This window comes from Mustela nigripes, chromosome 13, assembly GCF_022355385.1.
Source record: "Mustela nigripes isolate SB6536 chromosome 13, MUSNIG.SB6536, whole genome shotgun sequence".
Lineage (NCBI taxonomy): Eukaryota > Metazoa > Chordata > Mammalia > Carnivora > Mustelidae > Mustela > Mustela nigripes.
The window spans coordinates 56,055,113-56,075,742 of NC_081569.1; the positions used below are offsets into that span (position 1 = coordinate 56,055,113).

The window sequence follows — 20,630 nt, forward strand, 5'->3', positions numbered from 1 at the left end:
CAAACAATCAGCAATTGTTCCCGCTACAACACTGAAACGTTACAGCAACAACGTTTTCTGAATGGGGCTGGGGTCTGTCTGTGCGGCTCTAGGACCAGTGAAGGGGTGGGAGTAGCTTTAAACACGGTCTGGAGGAGAGGCTGCCCCGGCCCATCTAACAGGTGGGTCATCCTCTGCAGCCTTTATGACTTCCCTAATGTCTCCATCATGGGGGGAGGAGGCCAGGGAGATTGAGACCAGTCAATATAGAAACACCGCAGTGTGCACGCGATTCCACCCCCTCGGGTGGCTTACGGAAAGATTGTCAAGTCAAATGCAAACCCCTGGGATTTGGGCACAGTTTTGCAAGGTTGAACAGACCCGCTGGAACATTTGCCTTTTTGCTCTAACCAAGGAAAATGTAAACATGGTCAATGGAACACTTCAATTGCTTTATATGCTCCGACCGGCCCCCTGGCCTCCAGGAGTGGAACAGCATTTCAGTGTTACTGGGAAAACCTTGCCAAAGGAAACTGATTTTCTTACGTACTTCAAAACTGAGGCCACAGCTGAAATCTCCACGTTTGACACTCTCGCGAGTGACAACAGTCATCGCCCCATGGAAAATAGGGTTTTCCCATAGACCTTCTTGCGGGACAGCGAAATGCCTCCGTAAACTAAGGGCATCTCAAAGTGGGATGATTAGGAGAGTGCATGGGTATGGCTCAAAAGAGACACTGTGAGAAAACCCCACATGTATTCTAGTGGGATGGATGTGAAGCATTTCAAAAAAAGGTAATAATCTTTTAATAAAAAATCATGCTGGCCATGCAGCACGTCAGGCCCTAATAGAATATTATGAATAGTCAGAGCCAATGAATGGATACAATGAGTTTAACAGGGGATCCTCTAGGAGTGAAAGCAACGCGAACACCAAGGAATTGTGGGTAACAAGAAAATGAGAGCGTGCTAATGATTGATGCAGACAAGCAATGAGTAATTCCAGAGCTCACAGTCAAACAAACTGCTTGTGGCACTAATACTCGTGCCCAATTACCAATTCAGAAGGAAAATAAAAAGCAGTTTCAGGAGAGTCAGGGTGGGAAATCTCCAATTAGCACCAATTAGTGAAGTTGCTTCCTAGAATGGAATTCTGGGGACATTAAAAAAAAAAAAAAATTCTCCCAGGATGCCTGATGGAAGCATTTATTGAGCAGGTGATGAAACTCCTAGAGTCTAACTTGATGGGGATTTGTGCCTATGAGACATGAATGGAGATACTAGTTGGAACTTGCCTGCTCGATTTGACTGGTCAATCATGGGCTGTACTATTCTTCTTCTGGCATTAATAAACCTGAAACAGAACAGAGAAGCCCAGTCATCCAAGGCGGTTTCGGTGCCCCGTGAGCACTTTCTCGCACAAACGCTGAGGAGAATACAACACAGTCAAACATCTCCTGAAAATTCTCTTTTCGAGCCCGAGGCAATTTTCCCTTTTCAGGGTTCAAAAAGAGTTGACTGGATCATCTCCATCCCCTCAACCCACTCGAGGTTGACTTGGTGACCAAGGCTCAGGGAAGGGGTTGGGGTTGGTGGGGGGCCGGGGGGGGGGGGGAGAAAACTTTTCCCTGAGAAAACATCTATTAATTTGTCGTCCTGCTTGTACTTCTTGAACAAGCTGGAATCTGGTTAAAGTTCACAGGCTGGAGGATTTGTTTCCCCCTTTCCCTCAACTCCCCATCATAGGGAGACCTAGCTTCCCCTTGCAGCTGGTCATAAATGGAGACCAGGCTCTGGCACTGTGCTTTCACAAGGTATTGTTAGGTCAGCAAAGCCATCAATTAGGCTGTCTGAAGTTTTATCACCAACACAGCAGTAATAAGTGCTGGCCAGAAAGACTTCTGCTCTTCGGCAACTCCCGCAGTTTAAGCCTGTAAAGTTAGGGGTCATTTAGAGGTCAGTGCCAGCTGGGGGCGGCCTCTCCAGTCTAAGCTGGGACACCCAGGGCAGGGATAAGGTAACTGCCAACCATAAACCCAGCCACCTTTCAACCCACTAGAAAGACAGAGCCTCAGGTACACATGGTTGATATTAGAGCCTAAGAAACGTTTTCAAATCAGGTGGCGGCTGAATCACAGGAATGTAAGGGAGCAGCAGTTATTTCGTCTAGAAGCCTGGATCTAATTTTGTGGGAAATCCAAAAATAAGTGCCTACTTCATGTTACTTTAATGTTTAATAATGCCCATCAAATATTCATGTACAAACAGAGTAAGATGATAAGAAATCTCCTTTATTTCTCCAAATTTAATAAAAACAAAACCATTTTCTACCATTGGCGAGTTACCCTTGTCCCCGTGCATTTAATGATGCTCAGTGCCTGCACCCTTGAGCTGATGAACACGATTCACTGGCTGTGCGTTTGGTGGTGGTGGGGGGGAGCGGCACAGAGGGTGGGCGGGATGCCTAGAAGATAGCTAGCAGTCCCTTAAAAATATACCCACTTACAACATCTCCCAGTATTTCCAGTTTCAAATCTTAAGTGCAGGGGGGACTTAATGATTAATGAGCCCGCATGGGGCCACAGGCAGGAACTGAAAACCCATTCTTTGAAATTAGCCAGAAAAATTCTAGTGTGTGTTGGCAGCTCTGCGTTCCTAAGGAGTTGAAGCCCCTTCCTAGGAGGACGGCAGCCCACACTTGTTCAGGCCTCCTGTGAGCACTCTAGTGGGAATACAATTAAGCCCAAGACTAATAGCGGCAAGAGAAACCAAAGGAGTCTTTTGCATATGGTGTTTGTTTGCAAAACAATGAACTTCTTTATTACTTAAGCAAGTATAGCTCAGTTGTCAAAAAACGCTACACCCCCTCAGGTCTGGTGGGGAGGCTGGGAAGGGGAGAGAAGGGTGGGGGGTCAGTGACGGGCAGTGAGAGGTGAAAACAAAAGGAGAGTTGAAATTGCACGTTTATCCCCACCTGGCACTTCAGTGTTAGCGAGGAATATCTAGCAGATCACAAAGGGTTCCAGAAGCATCTCTTAAATCAGAAAAGGAACGTAATTATCTCCTCTTTCCCCACTGTTTTTACTGGGACCAAGGAGGACTGAGCCATGCTTTTCACCCCACCCCCCACCCCCCCAAGGAACTCTCTTTATCAGCTCAGGATAAGACCAACTGAGATGCTCAGGAGCACCCTGGAGAAACCTCCTCTCTCCTCCTTGAAGTTTCTAATGGAGGACACACATGGCAGAGGCTTCACCTCTTTTTATGTGCTACTAATCCTGGTTTTGTTTCTTCCTATGGGCCAACTCTTTAGGTAAAACGAATTGCTATTTTTTCCCTTTTTAATTTCACCCTTTTACTCTTTTATTATTTACATCTGGAGGTTGTTCCCTTATTTATGTCTTTCTCTCCAGTTCCCCCAAACACTCCCTTCCTCACAGAGCTGCAAGGCATCATGGTTCTTAGTTCTCAGCAGGAGAACTCCACACTGTCTTCAAACAAATAATTACGGGGAAGGTTAGAGGTTCACTCAAAGGTCATTTCTTTGGATACTCGTCAGAATGTTTACATTAGTAAAAACGGGGTCCGCTCAAAAGGTTGTTCAATGGGGGACACACAACAATGCAGAACATTAAAAAAGCATTCTGTGTGCTCGCAGGTCTTTATAGAAGCGCTGAACTTGGAAATGCCACTCCAGTATTACATTTTCAACTAGTTACCATGGCATGGACAGGATGTTCACTAGCAGTTATGGCGATGGCCTTTCTGTGCCCAGTTCCACTAAACAAATATGCATAGATGCCTCTGAAGGTTTTCAGCTAGATCCTTTTCAAAGGGTCCTGGAGATTCTGCTCTTTTCACTTGGGTTCCATTTAGCTTCTCTGAATTTTTGTTCTCAAACAATGTTTTTGATCCATAGTGCTATATCTTGCCAGATTCATAATTCTACCACATTCTTTCAAATCGCACAGAATTTTAAAAACATATGGGCCCCAATTTTTCAGAAATCTCTTAACTTACAACTCCTGCCAATTGTCAACTCCCCTGATCTTGGGATATCTTTTATAAACACCGCGGATGTTATTATAAGAATGAACCATTAATGAGTTGACTGTAAGAACAATTTCACACCAAAAAAATGAGATTAACCACACAGTACTAATGATCCACAGGCCTCTCTTGGAAAACATATCAGTGTACATAAGATGAAGCCATTTAATTATAGATTTAAAAAAAAAAATCAAACTAGGAGTAACTTTTATTTCTTTAGTACTACTAAGATAAAATTTCCAAATGCAGTCTTTCCCCAAATTACATGACATGAAATTTTTTCCACTTCCTCTGATCTATATTTTAAAATGACCTTATTCAGTGCTCAAGCAGTAAACAGAATATCAAGTTTTGATCCTACTTAAAATTTGAAGACTCTAAGTTGAAAATCAACTGATCCTCTATCTTTCAAGGTCCAAGCTCCATTCATATGGAAAAATGCAACTCACTGGTTCAAAGACAAAAGACTTGTCTTAAAAAGACTCAAAAGGTTTTCTGGATATTAAATGGGTCTTACAAAATAACATTTTGATGAGTTAAGTGTAAATGAATCAGACACATATGGATTAAGTTATCCTTGAATTTCACACGGGTTTAAAAAATAAGGGGAAAAGAGGGTCTTGGCAAAAACATTTTGGACTTTGCCAAACCCAAAACATTTGAAAAATTGCTGAAGACATCCAACTAACCAAAATGCAGCAAGCTGCACCCAACTTTAATGAAAACCCCCACAAGTTATTTCCAATTCAAAGACTGTTAGGTTTTTCATCTGTATCTGATATTAAAAAATTTTCTAAGTTTTAATGTCATCCCAGAATGATTTTGAAGTTGAGGATATATAATATGCTTTTTTATTGGTATAAACAATTTAACATGAAATTACAAAGTCTTTTAGAAAATTAAATAGCTTTTAAAAACATTCTGAGATTTGTAAAACTTGTGCATAAAACGTGCCATATATGATAAATGCCATAAATAAAATGTGCTAGTAAGCCTAGTGCCTTATCCAGATTTCACTTAGCAAAAATTTTCATTATCCTCATTGTGACTTTTTTTAAGGGCTACAGATAATTCCATTAGTGACTCCTTAGGGAATGATACCCTAAAGTGCTCTAGTTCCATTGATTTGTATTGAACACAAAGTTACTATCCACGCTCACACGAAGACTCTGGAGAGTATCTATTGAGACTATCTACTTTCTCACTAAATTTTACGAAAATAGAAAATGCATTAGTATGTGTGATTCTTAAAAATTATATACTGACTGTTAGCTTAAAAATAACTCAATTATAGAAATAAATTCAATGACTTTCCAAGAATCACGAGGCCTTTCTGAGTCAACTTAGAGATGAAAAAAAAAAAAAAAAAAAGGAATTTATTAAAAAGAATAACCCCAAGGGAATAAAACATCATGGAAATCTCATCCTGCTGTCTTGCTGGAGAGAGCGCTTCTAGAGACCTCCCCGGCCCCAACCCCACCTCGGCCCCCCAACAGAAGAGCCAAACTTTTCAGCTTTGCCTATTTTTCTGCCACTGAAATTTGACCATCGCGGTTTTCCTCTGAAAGGTTTTTCACTCCAAAGCATATTTGAGATTGACAGAAGTAGGCTTAGGTGTCGTTCCTGCTTGTTGGTTGATTTCTTCTCTTTTCTTTACGCCCCTCCCCCACATCTTTTTAAATGACTGATAAATCCCTTCTTTCTGGTTCACTAACTTCATGCCACACCTGGTAACCAACTTCTTTAGGCAGCATTCCTTTTGTTAGAAAGTGCAGGCCTCTGTGGAGTCACCTGGAAGGACGCCAGCCCTGAACGCTCTGAGGAAGAACCAGGAATCCCTGCATGGAAACTTTTCCGTGAATGGGTCTGGTCCAGGGAGGGGGCTGAGCTGTTGAAGAGGGATCGGGTTAACTTGGAAGAGGTGTTAGAGGCAGCTTGGTGACTGGGGACCTGTTGAAAAATGAACAAGTTCTGCTTCTCCACTCTCCGCGGCCGTGGGACTCCTCAGTGAGGATGCCTATTCACGAAGCTTGCTACCGGTTGGCCTTTGAAGTAAGGAAGCCTTAAGCCTGACAAATCAGTTAGCAACTGTTTTTCTTAGTTCACACACATGGAAAGCAAGGTTTTTTTCCTATGTGCTGTGGTTATGGCTAAGAGGGGGGTTTTCTCAGTAAGATACACAAAAATGGTTCAATTGGTGAGCTAAGCAAGTTTAATGTCTTTGAACATGTACTCAGGCGCATGAATGACTGGGCAATGGTGCAAACCTAAGTTTTTCACTGATGGCCAGACAAGGGGTCTTTTCTCTCAGACAACTGTGAGCAACGTAAGGTAAATGAATGAGATTCATGGGCTGCTCATAAACACGTTCCTAGTACCTAATTTCCCTGAGCTACAGATTAAATTATCATTTGAGAGATACTAGACTTATCTATAACTTCAAAAACACATGAACGAATTACTCATAAACTTACAATATGAACACATGATACTAATCTGGAATCACAAACATTTTGTGGCTTTATGAATACGCCCCGAGTTGTGGAATGTTCATGCCGAACACATGAAAGGCTCTGGACGAAATTATAAAGTAGCTAATATTTTAATGACCTTCTACTACATTTTTTCAATATTCTTTTATCTAATTCTTCCCTAGAGTTACAAGGGCTTACAGGGGTTCTTTACTAAAATACCCTACTTTGGGAAAACCCTCTGCCATTATTTTTCCATATTGCAGACTTCTCCATAGAGCAAAGTGGTGGGGAGCATGGGCTCATATTCTCTGCCCTTTAATTGCTGTGTGACCTTGGGCAAGTCTACTTACACTTCCAGGTCTCAGTTTGTTTCCTGTCTACAATAGGGCAGTGGTTGAGCCCAGATTTTTTTTTTCCCTCTCCTTTCCTTTCCTTTTCCTTTTCCTTTCTTCTTTTCCTTCCTTCCTTTCTTTTCTTTCTTTCTTCCTAGATTGTTTTGAGGATTAAGGGACATGTTGTATGTAAAATCCATGGCATAGTTCCTGACACATAGTAAGAGCTCACTAAACGTTAGCTTACGCTCAAAATGCACCTATCTCAAGTCCCTTCCTAAAGAGCTCTGTTCTTTCATAGTAACAGTTAAGACTAGGTGGGTGACTATTAAGCCAATCCATGCTGGTTTGAACAGAGGGTGATAATGTGCCTTACACTTTTCAGGTAGCATGTGTCCCTGTGGTAGATCAGGGATCACAGCTAATTTAAATGTATAATGCCATAGGAGGGGCGGATTTTAGATACTGGAGCAGACATCTGCTGGGGCACAGGGTAGTGGGACAAGCTATTTTGGAATCACACTCTCTAAAATGGTTCTCTACACCCCTGCAGGTCCAAGTGTGTTCCATCCACCCGTCACCTGAACATCACCTTGACTTTGTTAGAACTGTAGAAATCTAGTAGTCCCCCACCCTGGCACTACTGAATCTGAATCCATATTTTTAAAGAGCTCCAGGTGATCTCTGCACATTTAAGTTTAGAGGTCCTGCTCTAGATCACATACCACATAAATGATTGAGCACTCTTCTGGAGAAGAGAAACCTGAAAAAGATCATTCTAATCATGAAACTTAGACATGAAAGTGCATGCATTATTCTCTTAAGTTACCTCAGACCTAAATAGTTGTTTGTTGCTCAAGGCAAGAGATTAAAAAATTTATACTAATTTAATTCATTTTTACCCCATCTGTACTTCCTAAAGAAAAAGTTTGGCTAATGTTTTTGTGAAACTGTTCTCTCAGGGACGGATAGGAAGAAGATGGTAGAGTTTTCTTCCCTTCTCCAGTTTTTTTAAAATGTGTATTTCTTTAGTGTTTGAGTTCTCTTTTCTTTTCCTACTTTTTTTTTTTTTTTTTCAGAGAGAGTGAACACATGCAGGTTTGGCATGGGAGGGAGAGGGGGAGAGAGAAGAATCTTAAGCAGGCTCCACACCCAGCAGGGAGACCCACTCAGTCGGATGCTTAACTGACTAGACCACCCAGGTCCCCCTGCTGTTTAAGTTTCAATAATAAGTATAATTATTTTTATAATTAAAAAATTATAAAGGTGGACTGGAGAATTAGGTGTCTTATGTGATTAAAGGTACTACAGCCAACAGTAGAGACTTTTTAGTAAAAGAATTTGGGAAATTTTAAGACAGGAAATTATCTTTTATTTCCTTTGTAACACCAAGTGACAATAAACACTCTTCCATAAGTATAATCAGACCTGATGGCATGTAACAAAACATCCCAGCAGGTTATGATTTTGAAGGACTGTTACTCTTGCAGAATTGCCATCAGATTATTCATATGTGGCTATTTATCATGTACTATAAAAGTGATCCTTCAAAAGCTACTTGATAGCAAGGGAGGGGAAAACACGTACGCTTCCTCAGCTAACTCATATCTAGGATCTGTCCTCTTAAAGATAAAATACTAAGTCAATAGACACAAGTTGTAGTATATTACCTTGTCCTGTACATGATTTATGGCAGACGGAAATCAACAAGAAACTGAATTACTTTGGAAATTTTACTACTGACATTAAAATTCCAGATCTGCATAGCCACACACCTTATGAGACTTCTGAAAACAACTTTTTGCAGACACAGAACATCGACAACTTCATTCAGTTCTATTGGCGTAAAAAGCAGGAGTCATCGCTTTCAAATTACTGATTACCCGTTACCTGTTCTTCTGCTTAAACACTAAAGCCTGACTGGGCTTTGAAAAATCAACCAGTCATTTGATACCAGTTACATATATTTAAGCCAATTCTCATTATGTTCCTAGCCATTTACTAATTCACCCTAAGAGGAGAAGATCCCAACAAATCTGGGATCTTTCAGCCTTCACGATCACCTTTGATTGAAGTATTAATTCTTTATCCTACTTCTCAGTGGAAACTACCAAAGCATGAACTTGCCAAAAATGTACCAAGCTGTTTAGCAATTATGTATTAGATATGTTTGAGGAGATCAAGGTGCACTCATATACCCTCTGCTGTGGCTATCTCTCTGATTAGCTTGTCATCTGCTCGGAAGAAGATGTAGCCTGATTCTCCCATATAGTCTAGCAGGCCAGCTGTTAGCTGCCTGTCAAGCCCTCAAGTGGACAAGTAGTCCAGGAGCAAAAATGTCACTCCTTTGATCTGGCAAGGAGCAGCTGCTGATTTATAGAGTAGGACTTTGTTCTTCCGTTCTATTTTACTTTCTTTCCTAAGGCAGAACCACAAAATCCAGGAGAAAAAAAAAAAAAAAAGTGCCGTTCCCAGCAACATCAACAAGCTCTGACAACTGCAACAGGGTTTTTCTTGGCCCTAACAAAGCTCTCAGGCATCTCCTTTGACGCTCACCTTTCCCCCTCCCCTCCCCACCCCACCACCATTTTTTGCAATGCGGTAGTTATTGTTTAATTCAGCTTCTGTAAATGGAATGGACTGTGGCCAGCAAGCCTGGGGCATAAACACACCTGTATGAAAGAAGCCTTATTGTAGCAACCATCTACAAGCAAGCTCACATGAACCACGCGTTCCTGAGTTCAGAAAGAATGCTCCATTTTTCCTGACAGCAAATTTTACCCTAAGTGAGTTTCTATTTTTGGTGCCACCAACCTGTGATGACCACATTTGAACTGTTTCCTCTCCAACAGCACTGTACTCTTTAAATCAAAGGGAAAAAAGGATTACTTTTTTTTTTTTTTACATCTGTGAGCAAATATATCCATCAAAAATGTTTATCCCCTGTCAATAATATCAGTCATTAAAAGCTGAATTAAACATCCAGAAAGCTTTTAGCAAATGCAGTATCAAAGATTCCATAATGTTGATTTCATTGTGACTGATTTATACTGACACAGACTTCCTGAGTAACATATAAGGGAAGAAAATCAACAACAAAAATCTACATAAGCCATATGCGTTGTCTTGCTAAGAATTAAGCTGGTTTCATACATTTTCTGAATGGATAAATCTGTCAGGTCAGAGAAGCCCTGTCAACCAAGTGGAACATGAAACACTGTGGCCTTGAGATAAACTGTGAGAAGTCATCAGCCATATGTATGTGCGTGTGCCCATATATATGCGTGCACATACACACATACATGTGGCGATAAACTACGCCAGAGATGAACACCTGGCTAGCTAGGCTTTCTGTGCTACTCTGGAGGAAAGGCTGATAAAGATACATATATACAATTATATTTATATTTATATATATACATATATATGTGTGTATATGTATACATGTCCATATACATATGTATACACACACACACATATATACACATATACATATATATACATATACATACATATACACATACTCTTTTATATATAAGAGTATATATAAAATTTTATATATATAAAGAATATATGTGTATATATATATATATCAAAGAGTTATGAAGCTAGAATATTTATCCACATAGGTCACACAGGTCAGAGACAGGAATGTTGTGGGTGGGAATGCTGAAAACAAAGGAGGAAAGAATAGTTGCTAAAAAAAATCCTTGCTTCTGCTCCAGTCATTTTGCACTCGAGTGTTTGCTCTCTTCTCCCCCTCTCTCACTTTACAGGGGGAATAGAGATTTTTCTCAGCCTCATTTCTTACTTTGTTCTATGTTGCCCTTTGGTCAGTCAAAAATTATTAAGCACCCACCTCCTCAACGTTGATAGAATTGCACTGGTAGGTGCTTTCTCTCTCTCTCTCTCTCTCTCTGTGTGTGTGTGTGTGTGTGTGTGTGTCCCAGTGAGAGACTGGGTTCCAAAGGGAGAACAAGAGCAGGTAGGAAGAGAAAGCAAGGTGCAGAGTAGCAAGGATCATGTAAAGCCCGTTTCCAGCCTTTTCCCATCCTATAAAAATTGGAATGAATTTTCTTTAAGGTCCACAGCAATCTGTGCATATGTCACATAAAAATCTTCCACATTCTATACTTCACAAAACACTAGTTTAATGACAAAATACAACCAGGCTGTATGTAAGGAGAAATTATAGGTAATACATAAATAGTCATGTGACCCCCTCTCTATTTTTAAAATTTTGAGAATGCAGTTCATGCTTTTAAAGATTTTGACTCTTTGCCCCCACAGAAAGAAACTGAAAAGCACAATTTGACAATACGTAAAAATTACAAATCAACACAGTCCCCACTGAGTAAGTCAGTGCAAGAGGGTCAGTTTTCAAAGTCAGATGGAAGTTAATCACTGAATACATGGAGGAGGAAATGCTGAACCAGATTAAAAGAACAGAGAATACTGGAGAAGAAGCAAGTAAAGAAATGGCATGCACTAAATACTAAGGCAGAGGAGGGCCCATTTTGTGCAAGGAGATTGAACTCACACTGGCTCCTGGTTTTGGAAAAGTTAACAGGGGTTAATAGACAAGCTGGTGGAAACTCTTTGTCCCCCATCGCCCCCCAATTTTTTTGAGACATAATTGACCTGTATCACTGTGTAAGTGTCAGGCATAATGTGTTGGTTCAATAACCATATGTATCACAGAAGGATGACCACCGAAGCTAACACCTCCATCGTGTCATATAGTTACCATTTCTATTTTGTGGTGAGGACATTTAGGATCGACTCCCTCAGTGACATTCAAGTACACAGTAGTACCGTATTGTTGACTACAGCCACCACACTGTGCATCAGATCCCCAGAACTTACTCATCTTCCAACCGGAAGTCCCACCCTTTGACCAACACCTGACATTTCCCTCACACTAGTGGATGTTCTCAAGTGACCAGCTGAATCCCTGATAATCCTGAATAGGGGAATGATTACACAAAATAGGGTGCTTGAGGAGCTAAGCTGATGAGAAGGTAGAAGCTGAGAATGTAGAAGGGTCTAATCCAAGCAAGAGAGGGAGATGAAATGAATGCAGGTTAAGGTGGTAGAGATGAAAGGGAAGCTTTTTATTAAAAGCATAAACCCTAGAATCTGTTTTTGGTCTGGTATGGTGTACAGCTGATAAAACTTGGAAATTCAGAAGGAAGGCCTATTTGTTGTAGTGAGGAGAGGCAAACTCGGCTTCCTAAATGTTACCTTTGAGTGGACAGGGGGACTCCCAGGCTGAGGACCCAGGTAGGCCAGTCAGTCAAAGGACAAAAGAAGAGGGAAGGGTTGGAAAGAAAACTTTACTTCAAAATTCTCTCATCTTTTCAAAACTCCAAAACTATAAGAGTATTCCAGAGCTGTGTCAACAAGTCTAATAAACTGCCTGGCTGCCTCTAAAAATTACTTCCTTTTCATAGATCTTCCGGATTTTACAAAGGCCATCTAAAAATGGCCGGCCAAGTCAACTGTCAGTAAAAACCTCTGTGGCTGGGGCCTTCTTTCTATGAGGTCCGGTCTGCTTTATGTTCTTTATTCCTGGGATAACCTGTGAGATCAGATATAGAAGCTAATGGTAATAATACACTGACCACCCCATGAACACAAGTCATGTTCCACTCCACATTTAACAAGGGTAACTTTAAGTGATAGAATTTATGAGAGTTTTAAAAACTGGACATAAGAACATACATATAGGACACTGTATGTGTTTAAGCAACAGCATAAGACAATCAAGGGTAGGTTTCCTCTAGGTAGTGACAACTAATTTAGAAGAGAATTGATAGGACAAAGTGTTACATTTAAAGGGACTCCATTAAGTGTGATGGCTTCCAAATTGTGTCCTCGTCTCAAACCATATTTTTCTTTTTAAATGGCCTTTTAAGGTGAAAAATACAGCACTTCACCCAAAATGGTGTGGAAACAAATGGTTCTCAAGTTTCTATTCTTCATCTCAGGCCAAAGCACCCCAACGCCAGCAATCTAAAGCCACTTGGCGTTTGGAGGGAAGGTGTTATGCATGTGAATGTGCCCGTGGCTCTTTTATTTGTCTGTGGGGCTCCTTTTTCTAAAGCAGCAGGGGAAACTTCAGAAGACCAGCTTGTCTAGCCAGGAGTGTTAGGATGGGCCAAGCTCTTATCCTTCTTTCAATTCTCCTGCTGGTTTAAAAGAAAGGATGTGGCAGAAGACACATGCAGAAGGTGGCAACATTCTTAGGGCCCTTTATCCATACCACTGCTTTCTTTAAATTGTAGCTTGGTCTCTTGTTTGAGAGGCTGAGATTTTAGCACTTTTAAAGGGAACCATAAGTGAGAAATCTCCTAGGTGTTAAGCTTTGGAGTGGCTTCAACCCAAAATACAAAAAAAAAAAAAAAAAAAAAAAAAGAGATTAAAACACAGAAAGTCAAGTAATATTAAGAGAGATCCAACAAACAAAATATCATAAATATGCATGTATGTTTCTGTCTTTCTGTTTAAACCAAATGCTATTTAACCAGTTTATGTCGGCATCTAGTGCAGGTGCCAAAGGAATATAAAAAAAAAAACAACAAAACCTGAAAAATTTTGAAGTCTTTTAAAATAAGCTATAATTCTAACAGCTATGTATTTAATAATGCTTAAAATTAAAACATATCCCATTGTGTTGAAAAGCAAAAAAAAAAAAAAAACCTATTTATGAATGTAGGACTTAACATCCTCATGTTTCTGATGTTTGAACGTCAAAGACCAAATTCCAAATAAAATTTCCTAACTGCTTTTCTTAATAACCAATTAAATATCTTTTACTTTGACTTGATGGCCAGGTAGCACTCTCTATCTTCTCCAGAGATGTTACATGCAGGCTTTCCAATGTGACGGTATTATTACCCACAAAATTTTTAGCATCATCCCGTAATCATAAAAGACATAAAATATATCTTTATAAACCACAAGAGACTTAGCAAACCAGCAGTTATGCCACATCTGCTTTAGTCCTTAAATATTTTAGCTTTAGAGGGTTAGTTAGTGGATTCCCCACCCTGAATTGCAGAGAAATAAAGACGTCAACCTTTGATTCTGACATTCCACACAAAGCTACAATCTCCAATAGACAAAGACACAAACACATTGCACTGCAATTAGAAAGAATTTTAGAGCATATTCATGTTTCACACCTATCAGAATTTTCCCTAAAGTGGGTTAACTATTAGAAATAAAAATGAGGGCATTTGAATTATCTCTATTTCACAATAAAGTAACATCACTGCCTATCTGAAAATAATTTTATTTAGAAATTGATGTGAGGGTCACAGATTCTCACTTTAGAGTCAGGTAATGTACAAATAAACAAAAAGGCAATTAATAAGTATAAAGTGGACTCTTGATCTTGGAGTCATGAATTTGAGCCCCATGCTGAGTGTAGAGATTACTCAAAATAAATAAACTTTAAATGTCCGATTTTTAAAAAAAAAAAAAGATTTTATTTATTTATTTGACAGATATCACAAGTAGACAGAGAGGCAGGCAGAGAGAGAGAAGAGGGGGAAGCAGGCTTCCTGCTGAGTAGAGAGCCCGATGCGGGGCTCGATTCCCGGGCCCTGAGATCATGACCTGTGCTGAAGGCAGAGGCTTAACCCACTGAGCCACCCAGGTGCCCCCAAATACAAAAACTTAAAAAAAATAAGTATAGGGGGCTCCTGGGTGGCTCAGTCGGTTAGATGTCTGCCTTTGGCTCAGATCATAATCCCAGGATGCTGGGATTGAACCCCACATCAGGCTCCCTGCTCAGGGGATAGCCTGCTTCTCCCTCTCCCTCTGCTGTTCCCCCTGCTGTGCTCTCTCTGTGTCAAATAAATAAGATCTTTATGAAAAAAATAAGAAGTAAGTATAAAGTCAATACGCCAACTAACCAGGAACACACTATCCCTTCTGTCTGGGCTGGCCCTTCTCCCATGCCCAACTGGTCAACACACACTCCAAAATTCTCTTCAGGGAGCATCTCTTTGCAGTTAACTTCCCAGATTCCACAGTCTGAGTAGGAAGCACTTCCTCAGTCAGTACACCTATCTAATACGTCCATCACAGCATTTATTCAATATCATGACCACAAGTTACTTGTCCATCTTCCACCAGATAGCTTTAGAGAGCAGGGACCACATCTCAATTCTATTATTATTGAGTTTGTGTCAAGAATTGGGTACATGCTCAATAAAATGTTTGGTGAACAAATAACTGAGTGTATGAAAATAGGGCTCCTCCACCTTGGAAATAGCACAGAATTGAGAATATAATAGCTTGTCAGAATTTTCTTACCCTCATTTTTCAAGTGGCATAGCTGAATCCCTGAGGAGCTAGGATGAGGGAGAATGCCAGTTTCCTGGCTCTGGTCTGGTTATTGTTGCATTCAGAAACAACTAAAGACATAGACTAGAGGGGCGCCTGGGTGGCTCAGTGGCTTAAAGCCTCTGCCTTTGGCTCAGGTCATGATCCCAGAGTCCTGGGATCAAGCCCCGCATCGGGCTCTCTGCTCGGCGGGGAGTCTGCCTGCCTCTCTGCCTACTTGTGATCTCTGTCTGTCAAATAAATAAATAAATAAATAAAATCTTTAAAAAAGAAAAAAAAAGACATAGACTAGAGGCATTTAGTTTAAAGGTGGGAATCCTTCTGGCATTAGAGATGCCAATCATACCTTCTATGGAGGGTATAGGGAGAGAAGGATTTGAATTGGCAGAAAGTGAGCATCAGGCTTTTCTAGGCTGGGGAAGAGATGATGTAGTTATATTGGAGCTTGGTAAGTCTGGTTGACCCGAGAAGAGAGAATGAACCAAGAGTAATGGGAACTGAAGTCAATGAGCTTTTATGGTGCGTGTTTGTGTTGGGACGGGAACAGTGAGTAGGAAATGAAGGAGAAAGACTTGTGAGATTCAGAAAGTAAAGGAGAATAGAAAACTTTCTTAAAATAGATTCCTTTTCATTATATTTTTCTAAGAGAGTTTTCCCCAAATTGTGCTCTGTGGGATATTAGCATCAGGAAGTGTTTCTCCAGAATAGGGGTGGTAAGTAGGGCAAATAAATGTAAGGAACAATACTAAGGGGAACAAAATGAATGTGTGGTGTTGCTGCTTTGGTTATGTATGCCACAGACTTTCATAGGCTTAATTAAGCATCTTAAAAATCTCTAAGAAGGAATGATGGTACAAATCAATTTCTAATTTTATTAAGATTTTAGGGGTTCTAGGTTCCCAAGAATTTTTTTTTAAAATGAAGAAAGATTCCAGTTTTTAACCAAAATTGTATTTTGAAACAATTCCTCAACAACTTATCAAACAATCCATTGAATAGGATTTGCCAATTACCCTATTAAAGGACTTCCATGGTCATATTTTCCCAAGTCAGACTCTAGAGACAGAAACCATTTCTTGGGTTCTTGTTTTGTATCTTAACTGTTCACAATTCCACTTCCAAAATTACAAAACCTGACTACTCCATAGAACTTTGACGCCCAGAATGTTGAATTAAACGGGGCTTGGAAATGAGGCTGGAAAATGTACTTGGGAACTTTTCTATCTCAAAGATGATTTAATCATTAGATGATGATTTTAGGCTGCACTGTTTTCTCTGACCTTTCTCGTTTCCTATTTTCCTATTTTTCTCAATGACCTATTACAAAACCAACAGCTATCATTTAGTATTTGGCCATACATGGCTAACATTTCTGCTTCAGAATGATTCTTAGACACCAAAGACAACGCTCAAGTGTAAGATCATTTTCCTTTCAGCAATACTGTCTGCATCTTTCATTAATCAGAAAAGGGACTGGGCTGTGGCCACCTGACGTTAGCTTGCCAACTACAAGTGTGGGAGATTTATGTGTATGAAGGGTGGGCGATGGGGAGGAGAGAAAGCAAGAGGAGGTGTGGGGGGGGGGGCGGGATGTTAAGGGGAAGAAAGGAGAAGGAGACAGGCAAAGAGGAAGTGCTGCTTTGGAGAAAATCCATGGACAGACGTCCAAGGCGCCTCCCTCCCCTCCCCCCACCGATGCTACGCTCTTGTTTACAGAGCCTTATGAGTACGAAATCAGCTTTTACTTAGAACTGTGTTAAACACCACCTGCCTGCCCTCTGAACCTTGCTGTCCTGGGATGAGGTCAGCCCGACGAAGGGCTCCAGTTCTATAAGCAATCCTGTCATTCAGGCTAACAGCAGTGATTCACTCACAGGAGGCAAAAATGACTCAATTGTTGGGCTTTATTGACTCCAGGGAACACAGCTACTCTATCATTACCATGGAGTGCAAACACCCTGAGCTCTGTTTTGGTCCACTTAAAATTACTATTTGCTGTGAAGGATTGGCAAAGCAATTCTTAAAATGATGGGGGTGAAAGTCAGGCAAGCGCCATTATGGGCTTTTCCTTCCGTTTAAGCAGAAGGAGGCAGTGGAGGACTTGTTCGGAGCCTGACCCACTTATTTAACCTTTTGTTCACTTTGCTGTATTAACATATATTAACTGGCGCTGTAAGCCCTGGGGGGGATAACAGCCTCATGACCAAATTACGCTTCCATTTTCATGGGTAACCTCTCCTTGGGTGGAAATTAAACCCCGATATAAATACATTTTAGGTCCATACAGAATTGAGGAGGAATGCCAAAAACCAGAGGCTGAACTGCAGTCCTACAGACTCTGGCAACGATGGAGGGGTCGGGCAAATTATACACCGGAGGAACTATTTGAAAAACCAAATAAATTTAATTAAATAAGTTACGAAATTATTTTCCCCATCTCTTATCTACTCCCCTTGGTTAATATCCATGACATACTGATGTTGCATAATTGCGCTTATAGAATACTGCTTCTCTGAGCCATAATGAGCTGCCTTTGCACAAAGGCAGCAAAAGTGGTTTCCCTACAGAGTTATCTTCTCAATTATTTATACTTGCAACACTTTCACATAATGGCAGTTTTAAAATCAAACAAACAAAGCAAACTGTACAATAAAGGAAGGAGACAAGAAGGTGCAGGGACCTTTTCCTTTCTTTTCTGAACACCAGAAGGGACAGGCAAGCCACAGAAAGTCAACGGAATTTGGTCCCTCAAAGTCTCAGGGGCCTGGCGACCAGACAACATCAAAGCCTCCGAGATTACCACCTTGGTGAGGGATTAAGCAAACTCTGCATACCTGCCTTGCTTTTAATTCGTCATATCCAAATATATAAAGGAATGCAAACTTCATTGTTTTTTTCCTTTTACAACTTTGTCTTTGAAAATTCCTAACAAGAAGACTTGACCCCCCCCCCCACCTCTACCCCTGGGGGGGAGAAAAAAGGTGCTAAAGTGTCAAAATGATGTCAGTGTAAACAGAAAATGGCCCCCAGGGTGCAGAGAGCCTTGCTAGTTTTTATGATGTTTGTTTCCCCTGTCCACACCTCAAAAACCCCTACACAGAAGGGAAAAAGCTACTTGGTGGTTTATGTTACACAGGGATATACAAAATAAGGCAAAAGGTGTGTTTTCACATGAAGGTAAAATTTAATGTTGTCTAATATTTAATTCTGGAACCTCTTTGAGATGAACTGTCTATCTCAAGCTCTGACTGACTTTGTTCCTCACGCCTAGCTCAACAGCCTGGTCAGAGTAGGTGCTCAGTAAAAATGCTAGCTAGGTTATTTTTCCAAGTTAATCCATTAGATGTGATTGAGAAGTTTCTATTTTAAGAAATTAAAAGTGAAGTTTTGACCAGCATAAAACCTATATTTCCTTTAAGACTCTCCATTAAACAAGCATAGGTTTCAGTGTTCAGGAGGTGGTTGCCATCCTGAAGAGTTATTCTTTATCAAATAATGGCCACTCACGTATCTGTGACTAAAAATATTCATTAACAACGCCGGTGAAACGCAGCTTTAATATCACCTATTAACTCTTTCCAAATAACAAAATGTTAAAGCAACTATTTCCTTAAAGTCCTGCAGGGAAAGATGATAAAGACAAAGCAAAAGCATAATAATTTTAAAAACCTCAATACTTATCTCTTGCCATATGCTTGGACGCACATACACTGAACACATGCACACACACAGACTCATTTTCCATTAAGGATACCCTGTGATTTTAAACTCTCTTGACTTGACATTCAGTTTAAAAAATAAAAATAAAAAAATTTTAAAAAGCAAGGAATCCTTAAGGAGATTTTTTTTTTCTTTGCAAGCACACAGGAAGGGTCGGAAGGAAAAAAACAACAACTACACCATATTAAAAGGAAATCAGACCATGACCCATAACCCACCTGATGACAGACTATGGGTCAGACCGTCAGAGTTGGGACTGAGTTGGGATCCACCATATTGTTTTGCTTCATCCCAGGAATCAAGTGAACTGGATATTGCACTGTGGCCGCTGGCTACTTCTTAACGCTCTTCTTAGCCCTGGAAAGCTAGAGTGGAGCTGTATTTTGTTTGTTACTTCCTTTCTTCTAGCTATTCTCACCTCCAAGGCTAAAGCGCTTGGCGGTGTGGTGGGAGCTGAGGGATTGTGACCCAATTCTATTTATCGGTCTTAAACTATACCCCACTAAAAACATTAAAATAAAAAAATAAAACTATACCCAAGTACTTGGCCTCCCTGCAGTACTAGCCACCTTTAATCTTGAGAATTATCTTTCCATGTGTGTACGTGTGTGATAAAAGATAAAGGGTGATACCAGGAAAATGCAGATGATGATGATGGTAAGAAAACTCTTGTGCCAGATTAAAAACACATCTTTGCTGTAGGCAAATAGAAGCCTGAGTGAACTTTGATGTACTGCAAATATGTCCTACGATGGGCATAACATACTTTTCAAAGACACTGATGCAATGACTAGTGCACAATTAATCCTTATGTGAGAGTTTAGTTAAATGTTGAGGTCTCAAAGAGAGTTGGGTGGTTTTTGTACTTTGGAATATGGGCAAGTTCTGAAGGGAAAACTCAAGATTCTGTGAATGGGCTTCAGTTCATTTGAAAAGCACTCTTCTGGCAGTCAAAACCGACTTAAATGTCAGTAGATTATGGGTAGAAGTGAGTTGGTTTGGAGAGTAAAACCAAAAGCTGGCTGGGGCTAAGAGGGTGTGACTCTCCCTGTGAGGCTCCCACTGATGGGAACAAAAATTGCTATCAGTGGGTTGAGGGTAGTGATATTACAGGGCCCTCAATTCCCAAATGTGACAGATTCGTCAGGAAACTTAACCTCTGTTTTTTGCAGCTTTCCTCAACCACAGCAACCGACTCTCTCTTAGTAGACCAGCCAATTAACCAAGCATTTAAGAACCCGCAAATCTATATCAATGGCTTTGCAAGACAAAAAGAAAGATGTGTGAAGTAAACACTTAATCATGGTAAACTATCTGATCCAGGATGTTCAAGAGCCAAATACGTTGAAGGAGGCTATGGTTGAAAAAATTAATTTAAAAAAAAATCAGAAGACAAGACATTTTTCTCTCTTCATGCAAGCACCCCATAGACTGGCTTTTACGTTTTACTTCACAGAGACCCGTCCTTCAGTTTACCCTTGACTAGTGGCAAATCTGATAAGGGCTGGCACAAATATGCTGAGCCTGGTTTACAATTTGTTTTGCAACTTCCCTTCCCAGATAAACATAATCCAAGTACAACTTCTAAAAAAAAAAAAAAAAAAAAAAAAAAGTTGTGTTTACTTATCCTGTGCTTACAGATTTTTTTCTTCTAAATGTTCCCTCAGGATGCTGGCTTGCAACCTAGAAAAGGCTTGGATTTCAGCTTCAGTCTCCAAGG

At 40.4% G+C, this 20,630-nt stretch overlaps 1 protein-coding gene across 8 annotated transcripts in view; it reads right to left on the reverse strand.

The window, feature by feature from the left end:
• MEIS2 (Meis homeobox 2) overlaps positions 1–20,630 on the reverse strand; it is a 208,292-nt gene that overhangs the window by 4,270 nt on the left and 183,392 nt on the right. For all 8 annotated transcript variants that reach the window (XM_059372477.1, XM_059372474.1, XM_059372476.1 and 5 more), the window contains one exon: positions 1,275–1,333. In XM_059372477.1, the coding sequence (XP_059228460.1) occupies positions 1,275–1,333 (59 nt within the window). The remainder of the gene's footprint in view (positions 1–1,274; positions 1,334–20,630) is intronic.